Source organism: Xyrauchen texanus, chromosome 42, assembly GCF_025860055.1.
Source record: "Xyrauchen texanus isolate HMW12.3.18 chromosome 42, RBS_HiC_50CHRs, whole genome shotgun sequence".
Classification (NCBI taxonomy): Eukaryota; Metazoa; Chordata; class Actinopteri; order Cypriniformes; family Catostomidae; genus Xyrauchen; species Xyrauchen texanus.
In genome coordinates, this window is record NC_068317.1 from 3,202,339 (window position 1) to 3,222,120 (window position 19,782).

Genomic DNA, 19,782 nt, shown 5'->3' on the forward strand with positions numbered 1-19,782 from the left:
TTCTTCTTTGAGATACTGGCAAATGGAGCGCTGTGGGCACACACCGCCACCTACTGTTCACCATCCAGTTACCACGACTGATCCACTCTAACCGAACTACTATTTCCGGTACTCTAAGCAAACTCGTGTGAATATGATGCACATTTATTATCCCAAACAGTTTGCAGTTAATGTGTTGTATAATCCCCCAGCACACAAATACTACCATAACTGTGTTCAGTAGATCAGTAGCATTTAGTAGTGTTTTAAACCAGTCATAACATCAATCTCTATAAAGAAAACAAGTCCAAACAACATTTGATTAACTCTTCCACCCCTTTTTGTCAACTCTTCTCTGAAGTCTGAAAGGTTTGAAGGAGGATATACTGTATATAAAGATGTCCATTTACTGCTTCCTGTGTCCAGAATAGTCCTGGTCTGTTTTGTGTAAGAGTGAGTCTCGCTCTATCACCAGTCGCAGCGGGAGACACGTCCTGTTGGAAAAAATGTCATACACAACTCATCAAAATAGTATTTTTTTAACCAATATGTTCACTCTTTGAGGTGGATTTACCATTAAAATGTGCTTCAAAGACTATTTTAACCTTTAATTAGGGCTCCACAATTCATTGAATTGATTTGAAAACAAAATGATCACTTTGCTTGTAGCATGCATTTTCAACATAAAGTGCTCTGATTTATTTATACATTTGTTTAATTCCAAGATTTTGTATTTTTTTTTTTTGCACCTAAAAACTACACAAATCTAATGTAACCTAGCGCAACAACACCAGGGTTTTGTGGACAGAGGACATCACCAGATTGTAAATTAGCTTTTTTAGAAAGCACATACAGAAGCATCGTAGTTATAAAATGTTTTTTAAAAATTAAATATGTAGCTTAAGGATTTTATCCAATCGTCTAGTGATGCCGCTTAACAGCGATGAAACAAAAACATAGTTAGATAAAGTCAGACACTGTAATGTGCTCTGGCCCATCGTGGTGATGAGGTTTATAGTAGATTATTGTCACTGAATTGCTTGATGTCTGAGTGGTGTCCAGAGAATAGCATAGGATTTATAGACAATTGGAAGAGTTTCTGGGATAGACCTGCTAAACTCCATCCCTCCAAGGAAGGTGCCTCTCTCCTCTAGTAATTTGGCTCATAATCTTAATAGTGACATTATTTGACTAACTGGGACCCAGGTCAGGAAACAGACAGAATGGCTTAACTATCAGTCTGTAAGCTGCCTTGAGATGTCACATCTTGAGATGTCACATCCAATCGTCTAGTGATGCCGCTTAACAGCGATGAAACAACAACATAGTTAGATAACTGTTGTATAATAAACACAAATATTCAATGTTATGATTCAATCATACATTTCTCTGGGTTCTTTAAGAACAAGTGTGAATGTAAAGATGACAGAGACAGAAACTAAAGTGAACTAAAAAGAGATGGAGTGCACTTTAAAGAGCAGGTACTATGTGAATGCATCAATAACATGCTTTTTTCACTTGATTCACTTTTTGGTCCACTGCAAGAGGCCAACATTCTTTTAGCCTTGATAACCAAGAGGCAATTTGAAATATAAATGTATCATATCACAACTTAAATCTTATTTGCATTATTGATCAAAATAATCACAATAACATTTCTGACCAAATCATGCAGGCCTGCATTTAAACTTCATGAATAACCATCCAGATACACATCCGACGCTGCAAAAACATTCTGCATTCTCATGTAAACGTGTTGTGTACCTCTCCTCCCTTTCTTCTGTTTCTTGTTCTTGTGTCGTCTTTTTTTCTTGTTGCTGTTGGACTCTGATGAAGCAGTGCTCACAGATTCATCAGAGACACTTTCTTCAGTGTCATATGTGCTGGAGGAACTCTTCCTCTGTCTCTTGTGCGGCCTGGACTCTGACAACATTGATGTGCTCGCTGTAGATATTGAGCATAGTAGTAAACAAGAGCAATGAGCAAGTGCCAATGCTACAGTATATAATATAGAAACGTAACATTTAACATTTATGAACAATCAAGGAAACCACACCTTCTGGGACGTGAACCACACGAGCGCTGGTGAGGTTCTCGATCTGTGTGCGGAGGAACTTGCGATCCTCCTGTAGATCCTGAACCTGTTTCTCCAGAGCTTCAATTCTCTCTTTTTTGCTCTCCAGCAGACACTGAAGTCTGGTGATGGTCTGCATCATACTAGAGGGTTCACCTTCATTAGGAATATTTGCTATGGAGCAAGAGAGACTGTCAATGAATCCAAATTTGCTTGCATGTTTGGGGTCACATTACTTTTAAAAAAAAATTTCGAGCTTCCTATTATTCATAAATCCTAACAATTTACATCCCATCATCGTAATAATTGTAATTATAATGCTAATGAGCTCATTTACATTGATCATCAGTAAATGAATAATGACATACAGGAAATGGCACTGCTCTGAGTGTTGTCCTGCTCAGCATCACTGGCAGCCTCTGAATTTGTATTTTCACACTTGATGGCTTCAGTAACTGCCTCTTGTTTTATCAAGCTGTAGCTGTTCACAGGCGTCTCACAGGTATCCTGTTTTGTAGAGCTGGAGTCCATCTCAATGCTTGGCTTGCTTGGAGCAGATTCCTGCTGGCATTGAGGTCTCACCCCAACTTGAACACTGTTGGAAAATAATCACAGAACATCATATAATAATTCCTAGTTATAATAAATATGTAGAATATAAACAATGCACTGACAATGTTACTGCCATGTACATTGTCACTGCCACTTGTCTTATTTTCATTTGTAAAAAACACTGCATGTTTTAACTGTGCCATTACAAACTGAATGTGACGACATCTAAATGCTCTATAATTCTTTAAATTGCCAGTGTGGCAGGGCGGAGGCCGGGGCTGGGTTGTGATTCCACACACCTGGCCCTTAATTGGACTGATTAGCCCAAGAGGTATAAGGGCCGACTGGAGACGGCAGTGCGACAGAGAGAGAGTTACGGACAGCTGTCCGACACCAGTGCGTGTGTTTGTCTTTTGGTTCAGTTCTTCATTAAAATATTATTTATATTGTCAAGCCGGTTCTCACCTCCTCTTTTCCATTATACCTTTACAGCAAGTAATAATTAAAAAAATCCCAATAAACAAAATGGTATAGTAACAACTGTAACCCTGGTTCCTTAAAACGAGGGAATGAGACAATGTGCTAGGAGTAATGATCTCTGAAGCCCTTTAAAATCATGCCAATTTGGCAGATAGAGATTGATGCTTTTCGACTTAAGGAAAGAGAGTGAATCTCTTGAATCCTTTACAATTGGAAGAGCAGAGCAGTCAGCGTACACAACATCTCATTTCTCCTTTCAGGGAAATAGAGATACAGTTGTAACGTACCGTTCCCTTTCAAGTTGGTAATTTCAATGCTGCTTCAGTTGCCGGCACTATGCTGCCGATCTGCATGCACTAGCAATGCCTACTTGCCAGTAGGGTAGTTAAAGGCATTGACATAACTTTCCCTTCATATAGACAAATAGGAAGGCGGATGATAAAAATAACAATATAAGGAAGAAAAGTGGCAAAGACACTAGCCACACAGGGTAGTGAAGAAAACTATATCCATTCACACTTTGGTGAAGACAATGCAGGACAGCCCATGATCTTTAGCTGACATAATTGCGATTATATTGTAAGGAACATGGAAATACAGACTATTGTTACTATATGCCACTATTGTTAATTGTATTTTGGGGGCATGGGCATCTGACATCAGATACAATTTACAAGTGCCATCTCAAGTCAAGTGGTTTTTATTGCCGTTTCAACCATATACAGTTAGTACAGTACACAGCAAAATGAGACAACGTTCCTCCAGGACCATGGTGCTACATAAAAACAACAAAGGACCAACACAGGACCACATGAGACTACACAACGAAATAAAATACCTATATAAAATACCTATGTATACCTATATAAAGTGCACGTGCAAACATGTGCAAAAAGTACGGGACAGTACAACAAATTTCTGACAATGAACAGGACAATAGACAAAGTGCAGCGCCGACCAGTACACAGTAGTGCAAAAAGATGACAGTTTCTAAAAAAAAAAAAAAAAAAACGTATACATAATATACTATGAGATAATGTTCTATGCACATAGCAGTTATTGGGGTAGCAGACAGTTATAAAGTGACAGTAATTAAAGTGCAACTCAGTCTCTGAGTATTGAGGAGTCTGATGGCTTGGGGGAAGCAGCTGTTACACAGTCTGGCCGTGAGGGCCCGAATGCTTCGGTACCTCTTGCCAGACGGGAGGAGGGTAAAGAGTTTGTGTGAGGGGTGTGTGGGGTCGACCACAATGCTGGTTGCTTTGCGGATACAGTGTTTTTTGTAAATGTCTTTGATGGAGGGAAGAGAGACCCCAATGATCTTTTCAGCTGTCCTCACTATCCTCTGCAGGGCTTTGCGCTCTAATCTAATCTAATCTAATGCCAAATGCAGATTTCCTAAAGTTGTTATTCATGTTGGCACAAATGATGTCCGGTATCTCCAGTCGGAGATCACTAGAGATAATGTTAAAGAGGTGTGTGAACTTGCAAAAACGATGTCAGACACTGTAATGTGCTCTGGCCCATCGTGGTGATGAGGTTTATAGTAGATTAGTGTCACTGAATTGCTTGATGTCTGAGTGGTGTCCAGAGAATAGCATAGGATTTATAGACAATTGGAAGAGTTTCTGGGGTAGACCTGCTAAACTCCATCCCTCCAAGTAAGGTGCCTCTCTCCTCTAGTAATTTGGCTCATAATCTTAATAGTCACATTATTTGACTAACTGGGACCCAGATCAGGAAACAGACAGAATGGCTTAACTATCAGTCTGTAAGCTGCCTTGAGATGTCACACAGGTCACATAAACTACAACACAGAGACTGTATCACCTAGATATCATTTAGAGACTGTTCCCCTAACTACCAAAAATATACCCCTCACTAAGACATTTTTTATTAAGGTCAAACTTAAAAAAATAAATAATAATAAATTGAAGATAAGCCTCAGTTAAAGGTAGGGCTACTAAACATAAGATCTCCTTCAACCAAAACACTAATTGTAAATTAAATTATTACAGATCATTAGTTTGGATGCGCTCCAAATAATGCTTAATGTGGCTTGATGCATGTGTCCTTCACAAAGGCGAATATACCCGATTCCAGCCTTGCTGAAGCACCACCAGAATGTCACCAATCATCCACCTGGTCATTTAATGGTTAGACAGAGACCTGGAGAGGCTTTAAAGCCACAGTGTCTCGCACCCACTGTGAAATCTTGTGGAGGATCGGTGATAATTTTGCAGTGGTCTCTTTAATTTTTTCCAGAGCTGTATATGAACATTTTCAGTCAGGATTTAGGCCCCATCACAGAACAGAAACTGCACTTATCAGAATTACAAATGACTTGCTCTTACTATCTGATCGCGGCTGCATTTCTTTTCTAGTCCTTTTAGATCTTAGTGCAGCCTTTGACACCATAGATCACAAAATTTTCTTGGATAGGCTTGGAAATTATGTTGGCATTTGTGGACTTGCATTAGCATGGTTTAGGTCTTATTTAGCAGACCACTACCACTTTGTCGGTGTAAAAGAGGAATTGTCAAATCATACAAAAGTATGGGGTGCCACAGGGATCCGTTTTAGGGCCTCTGCTCTTCTCCTTATATATGCTTTCCCTGGGAGATAGGGTTGGGCATTTAATCAAATTTGATTTTCAATTACGATTTTGACTTCCAACGATTATGAAAACAAGATAATTGAGATAAAAACGATTATTGTGCCACATTATATTTCACAATTAAACACCCCAGAGTTATATATTTAAAGCATCATTTATTAACCCTCAGAGCCCGACGGTATCGTCCACGACGTCACACGGCACCTCTGATAAATATTTATATAATTTGATGAAAGTTTTATCGATTTTCTTACCGTTTTTTCCAGCAGAAAGCTAACGAGCTAGCCATCACGGGGGTGTCTTTGGTGTCTTTGTAGCCTTTACAGAAGGTTTTCTATCCAGCCCGGAACTTGTGCCTCTTTTCGGAGTTTTTCAGCAATAAATCCAAACACTTACATCCAAGATTTATCCACTTGATGTCCATAATTTATCAATTCTCCATCATTTTTGCCGCTAGCTCGATGCTAGCTGCCATTTTGGATATCACATGATGCTTTGCGTGAGGTTGTTGACCAATGACAGGCTGATCCGTCTTCCACGTTGGTGTGCGTCACTACGCATGAACCAAGCTCTGATATTGTGGAGAGAGAAACGCACGGCAAAGTAGTTTTGAGGAGAGAGAGAAAGAGACTCAAGGCAAAGTAGTTTTGAGGAGAGAGAGAAAGAGACTCATGGCAAAGTAGTTTTGAGGAGAGAGAGAGAGACGCACGGCAAAGCAGTTTTGAGGAGAGAGAGAGAGAGAGAGAGAGAGAGAGAGAGAGAGAGTGATGTGAAATTTGGGGACCAGTACTAAATTTTAAAAATTGGGATAAAACACCAGTAGAAAAATTACAATTGGAAATTGCCAAAAATATTTTAGGGGTCCACAGAAACACGTCCACCGCCGCCTGCAGGGCCGAGCTAGGCCTGTACCCGCTGAACATTGAGATCCAGAAGAGATGTGTTCAGTTCTGGCATCACCTCCATCAGTCTGATCCAGAGTCAGTGCAATATAAAGCCCTCCTGCCAATGAATCCTCAGCAGAACCTCATCCTCTGAACACACTCGCTCTTCAACTCGTCCATCAGACTATACTCCCTATTGACCACAGCTACAGCCCCAAAATTATTATTAAAGAAATCCACACAAATCTAAAAGACACTCATGATAAATCATTAAAAGCACATTTTGACCTCCAGAATAAACTCCAATGTTACTCGACCCTCAATAGAACCACTAAATTGGCCAGTTATCTATTTATTAAACATTTTAAAGAAAGACAAATCCTCTCCAAATACAGATTAAGTGACCATGACCTAGAGATAGAGAGAGGAAGACGTAGACAAACATGGACAGAGAGAGAGCAGAGGATCTGTAGACATTGTGATCTACAGCACATAGAGGATGAGGAACACTTTCTGCTCTTTTGCTCGAAATATAGCAATATAAGAGAAACGTTTCTGCCCAAATTTGAAGCCTTGATCCCATCATTCTATGAACTGAGTGACACTGAAAAAATGTCCTTCTTACTCGGAGAAGATGATAATACAGCTGCACTAGCGGCTAAATATGTGCTAGCTATTCACAACGCCAGAGACAGCTAATTCTCTAGAGTGACCCAATGTATTTATTTATACAGTGTGTGTATATTTATTTATCCATCTATTTACAATGCTACATGTGACATGATTTATACATATATGTTTTGTTTGTTTGTCTGTTTGTTTTATTATTTATATATAATATGTTGATGCTTTGGCAACATTGTGTTACACAGTCATGCTAATAAAGCAAATTTGAAATTGAAATTGAATTGAGAGAGAGAGAGAGAGAGAGAGAGACGCGCGTGAGGCAAAAAACGCCTGGACTTTTTTTGGAAAAATGTAAATAGTTTTGGTTCTGTAGAAGTTACGATGTTTATTCCTGTGCTCCAGGACTCCAAAGACATGAACAAACTGTTTTCCAGAGGAAATTTGCTTAGCTTTTATTTATTTGTGTGTGATTTCAATAAATATTTGAGTGATTCAATTTCCGTTTTATTTTTTCATTTGTCTTTATGGTCCCATAACTTATTTTACATTCAGGTGACATCAATGCAACACAAATATGCTGAAAGTCCAATTTGTCTTGAAAAAAAAGAGGTGTGTCAATTGTCTGTGCACAACAGGGTTGATGTTTTACAAGCTTTTTTAGTAAATAAAACCAGACGGAAAATGAATTGTAAAAATGCCCTTAGGTCTTAAAGGGTTAAAGTTCAAATAATAAGTAAGTGGGTTATGAAAAAAAACTCTGAAACTGGCATTTCGCTGTGCAATCAGCACCGCATCTAGGAGTTGCATGAAGTGACTGAGGAAGAGATTCAATCAAATCACTTTATTGTCACACTACTGTGTACACAAGTGCAACAGTAGGTGAAAATTGAATCTTCTCCCAGCAGATGCACACTCTGGCTTGAGGACGCTCATCACTCACGCCATTTGCTGCAGCTAGATTATAACGTAATGGCTCACGATGTAGTGAATCATAATATGTGTCACGTTCACTGTGTGTAACTTATCATGAAGAAAATCGGCGATTCGCTCTATTAAGAGAAAGTTCGTTTTTTGTGAGTTGGATGGATCGAAGTGAACATAAAGGTGAGAGTGTAGTCTTAGCCCATTATACACGTTTTTGATTAGTCTTTTTTTTTGGCCTGTTTTCCAAAATAATATCTAAAACTCCTTACAAACTATGTACATTTACTTTAGAAGCTATATTGCAGAAGAAAAAAATCTAAAAGAATATTTAAATCAAACTGTCCACTTGTCAAGTGAAAGATAATTTTCCTTGCCCGAATGGACAAGCAGATTGAATAAAAGTCAATAACTAAAAAAATCAAACAACAATAACAAGAAAATGAGTAAACACTCACTGCTCTTGACTGGGTAACTTTTGTATCTTTAAAAAGTATTCATGTATTCATGTAATGTAATCATGCAGAAAAGACCAGTAGTAGTTTTATGTTGCATTTCATTCTGAATGTTTACTTGACAGCCTACTATTGTTAAAAAAGTTTTGGTACTGTGATAATGTATAGTCTATATTGTACATGGTAGATCTTACTGTAATAACATAATGAAAAAGTAGATCTCATTCCATTGAAGTGTGAGCACCCCTGCTGTTAATGATGAAGATGGAGGCTTCCCTTTATTTGACTATCATACGTAATGTATAATTACGTATAATTATAACATAATTATCATATGACAATAGCCTCTTCCCTACCCAGTGCAGTTTTCATTTCAATCGAGCAGCCCTACTGGGAGATATTATCAGGAATCATGGAATAATTTCCACCGTTACGATTCCCAAATTTATATTTCTTTGAAACCCAATGAAATTTCACAAATCTCCAAATTAGCAGAGTGTATCAATGAAATCAAAGATTGGATGGTCAGAAAAGTCCTTTTACTCAATTCTGACAAAACAGTGATCCTAATTAATGGATGAAAAAACCTCAAAAATAAGCAGCTAAAATATAATTTGACTCTCGATGGATGTACTGTTATGTTGTCTTCTACAGCAAAGAACTTCGGTGTTATATTTGATACCTCATCTGTCCTTTGAAAATCTCATTTCTAATGTTTGTAGAACAGCATTCTTCCACCTCAGAAATATTGCTAAATTACAACACATGCTCTCTGCTGCTGATGCCCAAAAACTAATAGGGATGCACAGATACCAATTTTTCTCTTTTGATCTGATTCAGATATCGGAAATCTCAGTATTGGCCTGATCAGATACCTGTGTTGCTTTCTTGCATAATCAGTTTACAATTGTGTGGAACTAATTGGGAGTACTCTTTACATTTACATTTATGCATTTGGCAGACGCTTTTATCCAAAGCGACTTACAGTGCACTTATTACAGGGACAATCCCCCCGAAGCAACCTGGAGTTAAGTGTCTTGCTCAAGGGCACAATGGTGGTGGCTGTGGGGATCGAACCAGCGACCTTCTGATTAACAGTTATGTGCTTTAGCCCACTACGCCACCACCACTCTTTAATATATAAAGAAACACAAACCTCTAACTACACATTATTTCAATATAAATGTATAGCTTATTAAGAAACACTTTATTATTAACAAGTATACTCAATAATGTAGCAGCAAATTAACAGTAATTCCAGTATAAATCATCAGCAGAAAAGAAGCAATTATTTATTTTTTTTGCCAAAAAAATGTCAACTTGTATCTGGACTTTAAAGGATTCAGATCTCTTTTTTTGTTCAATTTAGTTGTAAGGCATCAGTCCACTTTTCATTCACACAGTTATTTTTTGGAACCCATTCAACTTAAATATTGTTAGAAATTGCAAACAAATGATAATAATATATTATAATAAAAATATATCTCAATCGTGCACCTTTAACTTTGAACCCCTTTTATTTTGACATTCTGAACTCTCCAGGAAGTCCTGTATGTGTCTGTTTATAGGCAAGTTCACAGTAGTTTAATTTACTTATTCAAATTCTGGTAAAAATGTTCTAATTGCATATTATAAGTGAACCGAACTTTTGAGCATCTACATTAGAGATGTTGTTTGTGAGTAGCGCTCAAATATTGCACACCACGTGAAGGCTAAAAATAGGTGTGCGTGTGTGTGTAAACAGATCAGTGCCATTCACTGACGCACTGGAGCTGCGTGTGAATTTTATATATTTACTTATTAAACACAGCCTTTTGTGATTAACAGAGCTATCGCACGTCTTCAAGTGGCTTTGAATAAAATGCATGAGTCATATGAACTACTTTAATGGTGTTTTTATGGTTCTTTTATGTAATTTTTTTTTAACACACATCGGTTTGGATCGGGCTCATCGGACCGATACCCGATCCATTTAAAAATGTCAGTATCGGAGCCGATAACGATCCAGGTATCGGATCGGTGCATCCCTAAAAACTAATCCATGCACTCTTGACCTCAAGATTAGATTGTTATTTATTACTGGGAGGATGTCCAGCAAGTTCAATAAATATACTTCAATTTGTTCAAAATGCAGCATCCAGAGTGCTCACTAGAACCAAGAAATATGATCATATTAGCCCCATTTTATCATTGTTACATTGGCTACCTGTTAAATTTTGTATTAATTAAAACATTTTGTTAAATATGTACAAAGCTTTCAATGGTCTTGCTCCACTGTTGTTAAGTGACCTTCTACCACTTCAGTCTATTACGATGGACTTCGCCAACCATAAGACATGGGATACTTCATATGCCACTGCCTGAAACTTGGACCTAAGTCCACTAATGTAGACCTCACCGAAATGACCGTCCAGATGAACTGCGATGCACTTCACTGATCTCTGACTTAATCACCTTGGTCTACACTTCTGAAATGGAATACTTCATCCGCCAACTAACAAAAGGACAATACGTCAGAAGTTTACATACACCATAGCCAAATATATTTAAACTCAGTTGTTCACCATTCCTGAAATTTAATCGTAGAAAACAATTCCTGTCTTAGGTCAGTTAGGATCACTACTTTATTTTAAGAATGCGAAATTTCAGAATAATTGTAGAGAGAATGATTTATTTCAACTTTTATTTCTTTCATCACATTTCCAGTGGGTCAGAAGTTAGTATTTGGTAGCATTGCCTTTAAATTGTTTAACTTGGGTCAAACATTTTGGGTATCCTTCCACAAGCTTCTCACATTAAGTTGCTGGAATTTTGGCCCATTCCTCCAGACAGAACTGGTGTAACGGAGTCAACTTTATAGGCCTCCTTGCTCTCACATGCTTTTTCAGTTCTGCCAGATCAGATTGAAGTCTGGGCTTTGTGATGTTCACTCCAATACCTTGACTTTGTTGTCCATTTTACTACAACTTTGGAGTTATGCTTGGGGTCATTGTCCATATGGAAGACCCATTTGTGACAGAGCTTTAACTTAATAGATTACAAGACCTTTGTCCCCATGTGCACTTGCAAACTGTAGTCTGGCTTATGTATGGCGGTTGAGCAGCCTTTCAGGTTATGTTGATATAGGATTCATTTTACAGTGAATATAGATACTCGTCTACCTGTTCCCTCCAGCATCTTCACAAGGTACTTTGCTGTTATTCTGGGATTGATTTGCCAAAAAAAAAATTATGAGGTCTTGGCTGATTTCTTTTGATTTTCCCATGATGTCAAGCACAGAGGCACTGAGTTTAAAGGTAGGCCTTTAAATATATCCACAGGTACCTCCAATTGACTCAAATTAGCCTATTAGAAGAATGCCTAAAGGCTTGCCATCATTTTCTGGAATTTTTGTGATGTTTGTTGGAGTTCGGTGTGTAAATAAGCCATTAAATGCCTTCCAATAAGCCTACAATTTGCATGAAATTAATCGTATAATGTAATCACGCCTGCTAAATCACACACATCTGAATGATCATTCGTGATGTTCATGTCTTGAGCTCAAAACGCACTTACAAACACCAACAAGTGCTTGAAATAACATCCGACTTGGATCTTATGTGGATTCCGATCACAGAATGAAATTCATTATTGAGTTATATGTGATGCTTTCTCTTACGCATACTAATCACTTTCATACGAAATATACTTTATACCAAAACAAATACCAGAGACCGCTTAGAAAAAGTCTCATGTGCTGAGAATGTGCTAATGTGCTAACCATAAAAATATAAATCATACAAGTTTAAGAACCACTTCATGGTCAGAATTGCGACCTTTTGAATCACGCTCATGCCAGAGAATTATTGCACCTCGACCTGTAATTGGCCAAAATGCTCCGTTCGACTTTTCCGAGACCCTCTACTCTTCCCTGTGGAACACGGAAGCTTGATCTCTGACCCACTTTCTGTAGATCTTAGAATATTGAATTTGGTGTTCTGAATTTCTTCATCTTGAAAACTTGAAGCTGTATTTTTTAAAATGGGATATTTACAGTGTAAGAATTCAGAACCAAAAATTTGCTGTTTGAAAACACATATTTATAAAATTGTGCCTTAAAAAAAACTATTCAATTTGGTTAAATATGAAATGTCCAGGATTGGAGTTTAAAAAAAAATCAAATTCAAACCAATTTAAAATACAACGTAATATTTCATTTGGCAAAATCACACTTATAATTCAAAAGTCTATAATTGAAATTTACACAATTCAAATTCAAATTGTTTTGGCATATTTCTGGCTCCATACACTGTAGGGATGGTATTGGCCAGGTGATGAGTGGTGCCTGGTTTCCTCCAGACGTGACGCTTGCATTCAGGCCAAAGAGTTCAATCTTTGCTTCATTAGACCAGAGAATTTTGTTTCTCATGGTCTGAGTCCTTCGGGTGCCTTTAGGCAAACTCCATGTGGGCTGTCATGTGCCTTTTACTGAGGAGTGGCTTCCGTCTGGCCACTCTACCATACAGGCCTGATTGGTGGAGTGCTGCAGAGATGGTTGTTCTTCTGGAAGGTTCTCCTCTCTCCACAGAGAAATGCTGGATCTTGGTCAGAGCGACCATCGGGTTCTTGGTCATCTCCCTGACTAAGGCCCTTCTCCCCCGATCGCTCAGTTTGGTCGGGCGGCCAGCTCTAGGAAGAGTCCTGGTGGTTCCAAACTTCTTCCATTTACGGATGATGGAGGCGCTTGTGCTCATTGGGACCTTCAATGCTGCAGACATTTTTCTGTACCCTTCCCCAGATCTGTGCCTCGATACAATCATGTCTCCGAGGTCTACAGACAATTCCTTGGACTTCATGGATTGGTTTGTGCTCGGACATGCACGGTTAACTGTGGGACCTTATATAGAGAGGTGTGTGCCTTTCCAAATCATGTCCAATCAACTGAATTTACCACAGGTGGACTCCAATCAAGTTCTAGAAACATCTCAAGGATGATCAGTGGAGACAGGATGCACCTGAGCTCAATTTTGAGTGTCATGGCAAAGGCTGGGAATACTTTGTTTTTTATTTTTAATAAATTTGCTAAGATTTCAAACAAACTTCTTTCACGTTGTCATTATGGAGTATTGTTTGTAGAATTTTTAGGAAAATAATTAATTTCATCAATTTTGGAACAAGGCTGTAACATAACAAAATGTGAAAAAGTGAAGCGTTGTGAATACTTTCCGGATGCACTGTACACAGCCAACAATTTCTGAAGCTTTTAATCGCCAAGTCAAATATGATAAAAATTCAGCCGAAGTAAGAAAACTGAACCGATTGCAGAATATGTATGAATAAAGTTCATGTCAATACAGTTGAAAAAAAGTGGATTCCAGCAAATGCTCCAACAGTTCAACCCCAAGAACCAGCTGCCAAGTAGAAATTATTTAATGTACACAGAGATACCTCACACCTATAATGAAACCAAAGACCTAATAAATCACCTTCTCAGAAAAAAACACTCTACACTTGTACAACTTATCTGTGGACAAACACAGCAGCAGACACTCATGTCTGAAACTCTGCAGTACATAACTGAATCTTGGGAGTTGCAGTCCTGGTGTCTAGGCTGTTGTGGGCTAAATACAGAACACGCAGCTGAGAGTTTGATGGAGGCCTTTGAGGAAAAAATTTAAGAATGTAAGTTTGACACGCCTCAAACAACAAGAAAGCCTTTCAGGTGAAACTCGAAAAATTAGAATATTGTGCAAAAGTTCATTAATTTCAGTAATTCAACTTAAAAGGTGAAACTAATATATTATATAGACTCATTACAAGCAAAGTAAGATATTTCAAGCCTTTATTTGATATAATTTTGATGATTATGGCTTACAGCTTATGAAAACCCCAAATTCAGAATCTCAGAAAATTAGAATATTACACGAAATCAATAAAAAAAAAGGATTTTAAATACAGAAATGTCGGCCCTCTGAAAAGTATAATCATGCATATGTACTCAGTACTTGGTTTGGGCCCCTTTTGCATTAATTACTGCCTCAATGCGCGTGGCATGGATGCTATCAGCCTGTGGCACTGCTGAGGTGTTATGGAAGACCAAGATGCTTCAATAGGCCTTCAGCTCTTCTGCATTGTTTGGTCTCATGTCTCTCATCTTTCTCTTAGCAATGCCCCATAGATTCTCTATGGGGTTCATGTCAGGCGAGTTTGCTGGCCAATCAAGCACAGTAATACCATGGTCATTGAACCAGGTTTTGGTACTTTTGGCAGTGTGGGCAGGTGCCAAGTCCTGCTGGAAAATGAAGTCAGCATCTCCATAAAGCTTGTCTGCTGAAGGAAGCATGAAGTGCTCTAAAATGTCCCGGTAGACGGCTGCGTTGACTCTGGACTTAATAAAGCACAGTGGACCAACACCAGCCGATGACATGGCTCCCCAAACCAACACAGACTGTGGAAACTTCACACTGGACTTCAAGCATCTTGGATTGTGTGCCTCTCCATTCTTCCTCCAGACTCTGGGACCTTGGTTTCCAAATGAGATGCAAAATTTGCTCTCATCAGAAAAGAGGACTTTGGACCACTGAGCAACAGACCAGTTCTTTTTTCTTTAGCCCAGGTAAGACGTTTGACATTTGAAGCCCATGTCCAGGACCCGTCTGTGTGTGGTGGCTCTTGATGCAGTAACTCCAGCCTCAGTCCACTCCTTGTGAAGCTCCCCACACATTTGAATGGCCTTTTCCTGACAATCCTCTCCAGGCTACGGTCATCCCTGCTGCTTGTGCACCTTTTTCTTCCACACTTTTCCCTTCCACTTAACTTTCTATTAATGTGCTTTGATACAGCACTTTGAGAACATCCAACTTCTTTTGCAATTACCTTTTGAGGCTTTCCCTCCTTGTGGAGGGTGTCAATGATGGTTTTCTGCACAACTGTCAGGTCAGCAGTCTTCCCCATGATTGTGAATTCAACTGAACCAGACTGAGAGACCATTTAAAGGCTCAGGAACCCTTTGCAGGTGGTTAGCTGATTAGAGTGTGACACTTTGAGACTACAATACTGAACCTTTTCACAATATTCTAATTTTCTGAGATTCTGAATTTGGGGTTTTCATAAGCTGTAAGCCATAATCATCAAAATTATATCAAATAAAGGCTTGAAATATCTTACTTTGCTTGTAATGAGTCTATATAATATAGTAGTTTCACCTTTTAAGTTGAATTACTGAAATTAATGAACTTTTGCACGATATTCTAATTTTTCGAGTTTCACCTGTAAGTACACGTGGATACCTTGTTTTGGGCACCATCTCCACCTTGCTGTCAATAAAGCAATTGAAATAAACAGGGTGGCCGCAGCACTGTCAAGGAAAAGATAAAAAAAGATAAGTGCACATCTTAAGAATCGTCATGAAGACATTCAGCTGCAACTTCTTTTGAGCACTGCAACTTACCTTTATACAAGGTTTAAGGACAGTTTTGTAGTCCTTAAGGATGAAGTCAGAGAAAGTCTTTTGAATGAGGGGAGGACAATTGATGTCACTCCTCTGTCTGGAGAAGGGTCAAGTGAAAGGAGGCCATCAAACAAACCAAAGAATACTGATCTCAAGCATCTGCTCTCCAGCATACAGGGTGAAAAAATAAAAAGGAGAGGCTACTACCTCAAGCAACACTAGTCAATCAACACTTTCTGCAAATGATAAGTTACAAGGTGAATTCTTGATTTAGAGCCAGATACTAGAAGTCAGCGTGGAAGATGAACAACTTTGCTTGTTGAAAACAAATATGAAAACACTACCTCAACTATCTGAGTGTGCCAGGAAGTATCTGTGCATTGCTGCATCAAGTTGTTCATCGGAGAGAGTTTTCAGTGATGCAGGGTATATTGTAAGCCCAAGTTGCAAAAGTTGAAGCAAATCTTAAATAATTGTTTAATAAATACTTTAAGCATACATTGATTGCACAGTTTTGTTATAATTGAGAAATAAAATATTTAACTTAGTTTTGCTCAATGGCATATTATTGTGTTGCATACTTAAGATATTTTTGTTCTTAGTTTTGCTGCTAAAGTTTTGTTAAATTTGTTAATAAAAGAGTGTTGTCCAGTAACCTGTTTTTGTTTTGCCTTGGTACAAGAAATGGTATCGGTACGACTCCTGAAATTTTGGTAACAACACTAGTTTGCGCACATATCCAAGTGTCGAAGGCTGGACTTCCGTCACACGTTTGACGCGTGTCTGAAGTGTATGTCGTGCCAACTTTGCCGAAGGGCAGGACTTTGAAATGGTATGCAGTGCCCTTGAAGGTAAATTTCAAGAATGGCTTAAGATGAGAGGCTATCTGCACATGAAAGTATGCATCAAGTAAATTGACAAACATCTCGCAAGATTCCGAGTCAAGTGTCTCAAATCCAGAATGTGCCTCAGCCCACCGTTCCATCTTGGTGACAAGAAAGTAGAGGCTATAGAAGCCTAACTGTGTGTCACATGCCGGCAACATCTTCATCGCATCTTTGGAGAAGAGACCTCATACCTCTTAGCGCAAGACCGGTATTGGGCATGGACATGCCACTCGGAAGACCTTGAACATCTTCTCGTTCCCAGCTTACAACAGCACTGAAAATCGAGAAGCGAGTTACTGACAAATTTAGCTATTAATGTCACTCAAAGACACCTGACCACCCATAGACCTGTCAACTTCCTGGGCAAAGACACTGGTCGCCTTAGCAGCAATTGGTTACTTTATTTGCACATTGATCAATCACAACAAAGGCGGCAGCTCCAGATACCTGAAATTACAGAATAGGGAGAACGTCAAGTAATAATAAGATCTGCAGCTCTGAAAAGAACCATTGCGGCTTTAAACTCAGAGGCATGCCAACACAGTGAACCAAATTCATATTCATTTTGTAAGGCTCAAGCGAGAAACTTTAAGTATCACAGTCTCAGATGCCGTTTGTCCCCGAAATGTGTGGGTGAGAAACGTAGCAATATTGAAGTCTTTTTACAATAAATGTAAACATTCATTTACACATCCACATTCTTCTTTTATTTTTTGACTATTCGCATTTGTTGTGAATATCACCATCTACTGGGTGGGTTTCTCACCCACACATATCACTTCTAAAGACATGGATTAAACCACTGGAGTTGTTTGGATAACTTTTATGCCTTTATGTGCTTTTTGGATCTTCAAAGTTCCAGTCACCATTCACCTGCACTGTATGGGCCTATAGAGCTGAGATACTCTTATAAAAAAACCTTAATTTGTGTTCTGAAGAAGAATGAATGTCATAAATATCTGAGATGGCATGAGGGTGAGTATTTTTTTTTTTTTTCTGAAATCCTTTGTGATACTGTAGGTTTTATTTATACAAACAATAAACCGGAGAGCATACCTGTTCCAACTCAGTAGCAAGATCCCCGTCGTTTGCAACACCGGATCAGACTTTGATCCTTGTCTTTGAATCGCAGTCACCCGCATACTGTGGTTAGTATATATTGATCGCGTCCCAGCCTTTTTACATATTTTGGGCAGCATTTGGGACAGAAGATTTACTCCCAAAGGAACAGCTGTATACCAGATGTCATCGGTGACAAGATACCTCTTTCTGGGCTGCAAATAAAATGCTTTTGCATCAGGAGGGATTTTGCGAAGATATTTCTCCAATGAGGCGACTGGACACAGCGGGTTTCCAGCCTCTTCAATCATATTAGCACCCTTCCGATTTTTCCTGCTCTTTTCATATGGGTTGTTTGTTTCCTCGTTTAATGTCATTGTAAAATATCTTAAACCGTTTAAGTCTCGATTCAGAGCAAACGAGTCCGGTTGCAGGTGTCGGTTGCCCTCCTTGCCACGGTGTCCAAAATGCAACTGGATGTCATACCAGACCTTATTTAACAGCCCTTTGGGGTTGCCGGGGTCTAGTGCAGGCGAGTGTTTCAGTATGTGCTGGTCTTCAGGTGAGATCGGGGGAAAGTGTGTCGTTTTGCCCCTACCTGAGCGTCGCATCTGTTTGACAACGCCTTTAAAAACATTGTTGGCGGACACGAATTCAGTGTCCTGCATCAGATTCCACGCCCGACTCAGGGGAGGTTCATTGATGAAGCGGTTCAATGCACCCCGAAGCGCAAGGTAGCTGCTGACACCGTACAGTTCACCCTTGCTAGTCCGAATGGATCCGTAAAATTCCCGCAAAACTGGACAGAGCTCGGATTTTTCGACGGTTTTCAGGTCTATGTTGATCTCTTTCTCACTTAACCAGGTTTTAAAACAGTTGATAGCCCATACGGTTTGCCTTATTGTATTAGCCTCGCATCTGAAGTTCTCCAGTTCCTCCAAATCTGCAGATGAAATGTTTGCACACCTGGATATTTGTGCTGTTAACACGGGCTCCTCTGCCACCATCTCTTCCTCGTCGCTTTCACACTTTAGGTCAAACATTGTATCCATCAGAAAAATATCCTCGGATTAAGTCAATTATGTTTTTAAACGGGTGTGATTGAAGTTTCCTGGCGTCAGACTAACCTTTTCACGTCATAAAACATCTGATTATCTGACTTGTTAACGGATCTCCACACATCCACTAATGTTTTCAGTTTGTTTCTCTTCTTTGTCTTTGATATAGTGGCGGGTGGAGTGGTGTAAGCACATACCGCCACCTAGTGTTTACTGTGCAGTTACCACCTCGTCATTTACTCACCCTCATGTCATCCCAGATGTGTGCCGTTCTTTCTTCTGCAAAACATTTTTTTTATATATTTACAAAACAAGTGAATGGTGCCCAGAATTGTGAAAAGCACATAAAGGCAGCATAAAAGTAATCCATTTGACCCCAGTGGTTAAATCGATGTCTTCAGAAGTAATATGATAGGTGTGGATGAGAAACAGATCAATATTTATATTATTTTTTCTATAGATCTCCACATTTGACCAGCCTCAAATAGTAGGTGGCTGAATGTTAAAGTTATTTACACACTAGAATGTGGAAATTAAAAGTGAAATTGTAGCTTTGAAGTAAAAAGGACTTCTTTCCTCATTATAAAAGTTTAACTCCTAAAGACATGTATTTTAATTTTGCAATGTATGTGGGAAATTATCAGCACTCAAATTAAAATGAAGTCATATCAGTAACCTTATAAAAGCTATTCTACATGGAGAGGGTTCTGCACATGGGGGCTGCCATTTTTGGAATCACATGACCAGCTGAATACTATCT

General features: G+C 38.9%; 1 protein-coding gene across 1 annotated transcript; it reads right to left on the reverse strand.

Annotated features, from left to right (window-relative positions):
- Positions 1 to 148: 148 nt before the first annotated feature.
- Positions 149 to 19,162, reverse strand: LOC127635258 (uncharacterized). The gene is made up of 5 exons (XM_052115167.1): positions 17,962 to 19,162; positions 2,422 to 2,648; positions 2,036 to 2,227; positions 1,744 to 1,923; positions 149 to 473 (listed from the first exon to the last, which is right to left on the reverse strand). Exons 1-5 carry the CDS (start codon positions 19,014 to 19,016, stop codon positions 448 to 450), a joined length of 1,680 nt encoding a protein of 559 aa, XP_051971127.1. The 5' UTR covers positions 19,017 to 19,162; the 3' UTR covers positions 149 to 447.
- Between the last annotated feature and the right edge of the window lie 620 nt (positions 19,163 to 19,782).